The sequence below is a fragment of the Aotus nancymaae genome, unplaced genomic scaffold, assembly GCF_030222135.1.
Source record: "Aotus nancymaae isolate 86718 unplaced genomic scaffold, 86718_ANA_hifiasm-v0.15.2.pri h1tg000025l, whole genome shotgun sequence".
NCBI classification, from domain to species: domain Eukaryota; kingdom Metazoa; phylum Chordata; class Mammalia; order Primates; family Aotidae; genus Aotus; species Aotus nancymaae.
The window spans coordinates 34,095,540-34,102,414 of NW_026988438.1; the positions used below are offsets into that span (position 1 = coordinate 34,095,540).

A 6,875-nucleotide genomic window follows, 5' to 3' on the forward strand; every position below is an offset into this window, starting at 1 on the left:
AAGTAGCTGGGCATGGTAGGGCAGGTGCCTATAATCCCAGTTACTTGGGAGGCTGAGGCGGAAGAATCCCCTGAACCCACTGAATCTGCTTGAATGCACAGGTTGCAGTGAGCCGAGATTGCAACCATCGCATTCCAGCCTGGGAGACAGAGCAAGACTCCATCTCAAAACAACAACAACAACAAAACCCAACAACAAAAAAGGGAAATTTGGATACAGACATGCACATAGGGAGAACCCCATGTGAAGATGAAGGCAGAAATCAGGTGATGAAGAAACCAAGGAGTGCCAAAGATTGCCAGCAAACCATCAAAAGGCAGGAGGGGGCTGTGGAACACATTCTCCTTCAAGACCCACAGAAGGGCCAACTCTGGCCACACCTTGATCTTGGACTTCTCACCTCCAGAACTGTGAGAGAACAAATTTCTGTTTTTTTTTTTGTTTTTTTTTTTAAGTGTGCCATGGTGGTTTATTGCATAGATCAACACATCCATCATTTTAGTAATGATGGCAGCCCTAGCAAACTAATACAATGACTTATGACAGGCTTTCCCATACAAAGACAATAGTCTACCTTTACAATGTCATTTAGTAAACAAAATGAAAATCCCCACTGTGAACACTTGTCATAACTGCAATGTATGTAATTATAAGACTATTTCCGTGACATAGCTGTGAGTTAAAAACAGGTAAATGTCTGAAATTTTATCTCTTGTCCAATTGCCCAAGCATTAGAGACTACTTTTTATTCTGAAATGAAAAGCAATTTTTACTTTAACAATCAAGGACCTTCTTTCTTTTTCCTTTACTCTTAGAATTAAATACTGAGGCCAGGTGCAGTGGCTTATGCCTGTACTTGACCCCAGGAGTTTGAGACCAGCCTGGGCAACACAGAAATACCTCATTTCTATTTCAAAAAATAAACTAAAATAAATTAGCCAGAGGCAGCAGTACAGGTCTGTAGTCCCAGCTACTTGGGAGGCTTAGGTGGGAGAATCGTTTGAGCCCAGGAGGTTGAGGCAGCAGTGAGCTGTGATGGCACTACTCAAGGAGACAAAGTGAGACCCTGTCTCAAAAAAAAAAAAAATTGACTGGATCAGATTCTCTCTGGGCCCTGAAGAAACCAGCCCAACAGTTTCTTTTTTTGTTTTGAGGCGGGGTCTCACTCTGTTGCCCAGTGTAGAGTGGCGCGATCTTGGCTCACTGCAACCTCTGCCTCCTGGGTTCGAGCGATTTTCCTGCCTCAGCCTCCCGAGTAGCTGGGACTACAGGCGCATGCTACCACGACCAGCTAATTTTTGTACTTTTAGTAGAGATGAGGTTTCACTGTGTTGGCCAGAATGGTCTAGATCTGACCTCGTGATCACCCTGCCTCAGCCTCCCAAAGTGCTGGGATTACAGGTGTGAGCCACTGCGCCTGGCCCAGCCCAACAGTTTCTTCAAGCAGTTAATCAAGAGGTCTTACCAGACCCCTCACCCAGCAGAAAGTCTCCATACCAGGATAGAAAACCACATCAAAATGACCATAAGCCCTCTCAGTTTCAAAGTGGCAACAGCTCTCTGAAATACTGAAGCTGGCTATAGGTAGCTGATCCATCTTCAAGTATGTTTATACATTCAGTTCTACAAAAACTGTTCATTTGTTTAACCTGTGTGTTACTTTGAAGAATGCATGTTTCATCCATTGTGAATAACTGTGGTTATGAAGAGTAGCCTGTCGGCCTTGGGGAATTCCAGAGTCTGTTTTCAGATAATGATAAGCCCCAGTAAGAAGTGAAACCACAGCAGTACTCCTTTTGATACTTGGAAAATCCCCAACTCCAAAATATTTTTGCATATGTACAAAAATTATGGAAAATTATAGTATAAAACAGCTCCTGCAACTCAAATGTAAGCCACTGGAATTATCTGTTTTTTTAAAAAATTATGTTCCTATGGGACAAAGCACTTTCTCTTTTTGAAGTTAACAGTAGCTAAAATTCACTAAGCACTTAAGTGACAGGCAAGTTCTAAGCCTTTACATGGAATGCACTTTTTAATTCTCACATCAACCCTCTGAGGTAAGCACCTTTCTGATTCCCATTGTGCAGAGGAGGAGAATGAAGCACAGAAAGGTTAAGCAACTTGTCCAAGGTCACAGAAGTGGCAGAGCTGGGATTCAAAACCAGGCAGTCTGGCTCCATCACACCCTACTCCTTTCATAACCAACCAAACTAGATATTAGGCAAAAAAGCCAAAAGGAATCCAGTGAAGGGGGACAGGTGAAGGAGGGTGGGTTAAAGACAGAGGGCAGAGGCTGGGCGTGGTGGCTCACGCCTGTAATCCCAGCACTTTGGGAAGCTGAGGCGAGCAGATCACGAGGTCAAGAGATCAAGACCATACAGGCCAACATGGTGAAACCCCGTCTCTACTAAAAAATAAAAAAAAATTAGCTGGGTGTTGTGGCACGCGCCTATAGTTCCAGCTACTTGGGAGGCTGAGGCAGGAGAATTGGTTGAACCTGGGAGGCCAAGGTTGCAATGAGCCGAGACTGCACCACTGCACTCCAGCCTGGAACCTGGTGACAGAGTAAGACTGTCTCAAAGGAAAAAAAAAAAAAGACAGAGGGCAGAAGAGAGAAGCTACGATCCAGGCACCGTGCTGCCCTTCTTCCCATGGGCTTTTCTCACGTACTCAGCACAACTCCCTCTGGAGCACACATTCTTCTCCCACTTGACATGAGACACTGAGGCTTGGAATGATTCAAGCAGCCTGTGGGAAGGCATGCTAGCAGGTGATGCTCCCAAACCTAGGTCTAGCAGACTGCAAAGACCAGTGATGTTTTTCCAGCCCGTTTTCTCTCAAAGTCATGGTTCCAAATTGGAACCTCTTCATTATGAATGGCACAGTCTAGCACAGGAGAGTGGTTAGCCTGGGCAGTGGGAGACTGAGTTACCTCATCCCAGATGCACTGAGATGTCCCAGATGTCCAGAGAGCCTGAGTACAGTATAGGTACTTAATGTGCCAGTGTAGGTACTTAATGGGAGTCGGGAGCCTCAGACTCTGGTCCCTCTTTTGGCACTGATGTGGCTTTTGCCAAATCCCTAACCTGGGCTTCTAGTTTTCTTTTTTTTTTTTTTTGCTTTTTGAGACCGAGTCTCACTCCATCACCCAGGCCGGAGTTCAGTGGCACAATCTCGCCTCACTGCAACCTCTGTCTCCCAGGTTCAACTGATTCTCATGTCTCAGCCTTGGGAATAGCTGAGACTACAGGCGCGCACCACCACGCCCAACTAATTTTTGTATTTTTAGTAAAGACGGGGTTTTGCCGTGTTGCCCAGTCTGGTCTCGAACTCCTGACCTCAAGTGATCTGCCCGCCTCTGCCTCCCAGAGTGCTGGGATAACAGGTGTGAGCCACCACACACAGTCCTCTTTTTCTTAAGTACAAATTGGATATAAGGATGCCTGGCCAGCGCACCACAAAAGGTTGATGTAAAAGGCAACAAAGATGAACTGGCCATGAGAACTTAAGGTGCCTGACAGCTGATTTTTGCCAGATTAAATGTAATCAGGTTATCCCAGCAGTGAACATGGTGCACACATGCCAGCCCAGCCAGGAAGGCACTGCCAAGAGAATGGCTCTGGGGGAGCTTCACTGTCTCCCCAAGGAAAGCTGGACTAAGAGCCTCCAAGGTGGTTTGGCGGGCCCAGGCTCAAGAGCTGCCTCAAAGGCAGGCCTGCTTATCTAGGCCACGCTTGGTAGCTCATGCCTGTAAACCTAGCACTTTCGGAGGCTGAGGCGGGAGGGTCGCTTGAGCCAAAAAGTTTGAGACCAGCCTAGGAAACACAGTGAGACCTGTCTCTGCAAAAAAATTAGCCAGTGTGGCGGTGCACACCTATTGTCCCAGCTACTTGGGAGACTTAAGTGGAAGGATCACTGGAGCAGGGGAGGTTGAGGCTGCAGTGAGTCACGATTTCGCCTTTGCACTTCAGCCTGGGTGACAGAGCAAGACCCTGTCTTCAAAACAAACAAACAAAAAACAACTAAGGGAAGGCCACCTTGTCTCCCAGGTGAAGCCAGGAGGGAAGTTTCTGAGGACTGAACAGCTTCCTCTCTCCTCCCTCCAGGTCCCTGTACACTTTACACACAGGTTGGCATTCGGGTATGGGTGGCAGGGTGCCATCTGGTACAGCGTCCAGCACTAGGTTTCAACCCTGTGTTACAGAACCAGGAAAGGTGGTAGTGCAGCAGGTACCCGCTTATTAGAGGGCAGGCCATTTAGGTTAGACAGACCCCATAGGGTCCAGACTGGATGAGTGAACAGGAAACTCCCACTGTATATTCTGAACACAGAAGGATCTCTCCACAACTCACACTGGCCCCCTCCCCATTAGTTCTGGTCCCCAGGAAGAGGAAGGGCTCACATCAGCATAACAGTGAATCACCAAGCACTTCCACACAATGACCCCTGCAGGAGAGGGTGGAGAAGCTAGTCAGGCAACTGCCTACATAAACAGCAATTCTCAAGAGCAGCAAACAAACCAGTTCAGCCCCCAATTCCCATTTTGCATAAGAATGCACCCCACAAAAACAACATCGGAGGAACACTCGTTGATCACCACTTGTTGATCGATACCAGCTGTAAACACTAAAGTTTGAGCCAAGGAAGAATTTTAAAAGTCTCCTGGAAGGAACTTTGGTTTTGTGGAAATTGGTGTTAAAGTGTCGTTAGACTGAACTCAAACTCTCCATGGGGAGCACCAGATACTTCAACAGATCTTGGCAAACTTGGTTTCACAAAGAAGTGAAGCCAGAGAAGGGTCTGCACCCATAAACTAAAGGGAACTTGTTAGTCACTAGGTGACTGTTAAAGTACCTGTTTTCTTTATGCTAATAAGAGGTTACACAAATTCCAGGAAGGAGGATTGCTAGGTGCGGGGTGATGGTTAGGTCACAGGGGGACCGCCTGCCAGCTGGCCTCTGAGTAGACCCTCACCATGGCACCTTAATCCAGGGAAGCGGCAAAAACAAACAGTAACTGGGTTGAAATCAGGGAAAGGGCCCTTGTGTTAGGCCGGGAGAGTCGTTCTTAAAAACGTGCATCCTCCCAGAGTCAAGGCCTCCTTTCTATCGTCCGGTCGGGCACGGGTCCCAGAAAACAACAACCCAGTGTACATGAAGTGCTGAGCGAAGACACTGGGCATTGCTTCTCCCCTCCCCATCTCCGAACGACCCTTGTCAGCCATCAAACACAAGGAAAGTTGTTAACGGATGATTTCGTCCACTTCTTCCTTAAAAACCTAAAATCCACAGCGACAGCACTAGTTGGCTCTTCATTCGGAATCAGAGCAGCAGCGTCTGCGAACCCGCAACGCTCAGGGGCTAAGGGTGCCAGGACACAGCGGGTGTGCCCCCTGCCCAGGTCCGACACAAGCCTCAGGGGCTCCCGGCGGCGAAGACGCCGCACTTCGCTCGCGTCCCGCTCTGCACCTACCTCGCTCGCGCATCCGCCGGTGTCCGGCACCTGAGCCGTCGGTTCCGCGAGTGCCTTCTCCTCTTCCCCGGCGCCCAAGGGTCGACTCCGAGCCGCTCGGGGGTCCCCGCTGCCCCCCTGCACAGCCTGGCCGCCGCCGTCCACGCTGGCGCCGGCTCCTCCGGCGGACGAGGCGGCAGCAGCGCCGAGAAGTCCGTGGGCCTCGTCCGCGTCCCCTGCCGCCACGCTGTGCACCAGCCAGGCATCCACCCGGGTGCGGGGGATGAAGGGGACCCCGAGCGCGCGCACCTTCCGGAGCAGCTGGCCCTCGGGCGGCGCGGCGGGGTCCAGCTCCCGGCCTTTGGGGTGCAGCTGGCCCCCGCGCCCCCACCCTCCCGAGGCGGGGAGGGGGCTGAGTGCATAGGCGGAGCTGGCCGGGCCGCCCAGGAGCAGCAGCTCGTCCCGGAGCAGGGTAGGCGGCGGCAGCAGCAAGTAGAGGTCCAGGTCTACGCGGAGTACCCCCAAGCTCAGCAGAACGGTGAGGTGCAGGAGGCCGCCGCCGGCCGACCACCACCGCTTCAGGTGCTTCATAGCCCGCCGCGCGCCCGGGAACGCACCTGCCGGCCCTCGCGAGTCCCGGCGCCCCAGCCGCCGCGGTGACACGTGCGGATCCCGCGCGCGCGCCGCCCGCACCTGCCTGGAACCCGGAGAAGCTGAACAATGAGCCGGGACGCGCAGCGGCCGTCGCAGGTTCCCAGGACTGGGCACAAAGGCGTTCCCGCGCCAGCCGGCACCGTGCCTGGCGCGGCCGGGGATCAGGAAAAGCGAAGGAGGAGCCACCTGCGAGCCGAGCGCCTCGCCCGGCCGCCCGCAGCCCTATACTGTGGCCAAGCTCCGCCCCGGGCCGCGGGCGCTGCCGCCGGGAACACGCCCCCTGCTGCCCGGGGCCCGTGCCCGTGGGAGGGGCCGCGCGAGGCGGGGCTCCCCGAGCTCAAAGCCTCTTTATGTCCGGGGAACGCAAGGCTTTCTGGGAGGAGAAGTTGTTCTGGGCACCAAGTGGCCCCTTGCCACCCTGTGGCCGTGAGCTGGATCATCCTAGCTGAAAGCCAAGGGCGGGAGTTGGGGTGGGGGTCTCGATGCGGGTTAGGTGGGTGGGAAGGGACAGGATGTGTAGACTGGGCGGAGAGTGACTGGGCAGCTGTGAGGCGCCTGGCAGCTTGCAAAGGGCTTCCACCCACGTGAGGACACTTGGCATGCACAGTGGGCAAGAGTAACCGCTCTGTCTCAGTTCCCCTGTCTGTAAAACGAGGATCATGGCGCCTGTCAAACAGGGATGTGATGAGATCAGATGAAATATTTTGTGTAAAGTTAGGAGTTTCACATATAAATTCCACCGTTGCCGTTGGGATCAGTCACCCCA

The 6,875-nt window shown here is 52.2% G+C and overlaps 1 protein-coding gene across 1 annotated transcript in view; it reads right to left on the reverse strand.

Moving 5' to 3' along the window:
* The window catches only part of NFE2L3 (NFE2 like bZIP transcription factor 3), a 31,497-nt gene extending 25,146 nt beyond the window's left edge, over positions 1-6,351 (reverse strand). The window contains exon 1 of the mRNA XM_012447782.3: positions 5,477-6,351. Within this exon, the coding sequence (XP_012303205.1) occupies positions 5,477-6,046 (570 nt within the window). The 5' untranslated portion in view covers positions 6,047-6,351. The remainder of the gene's footprint in view (positions 1-5,476) is intronic.
* Between the last annotated feature and the right edge of the window lie 524 nt (positions 6,352-6,875).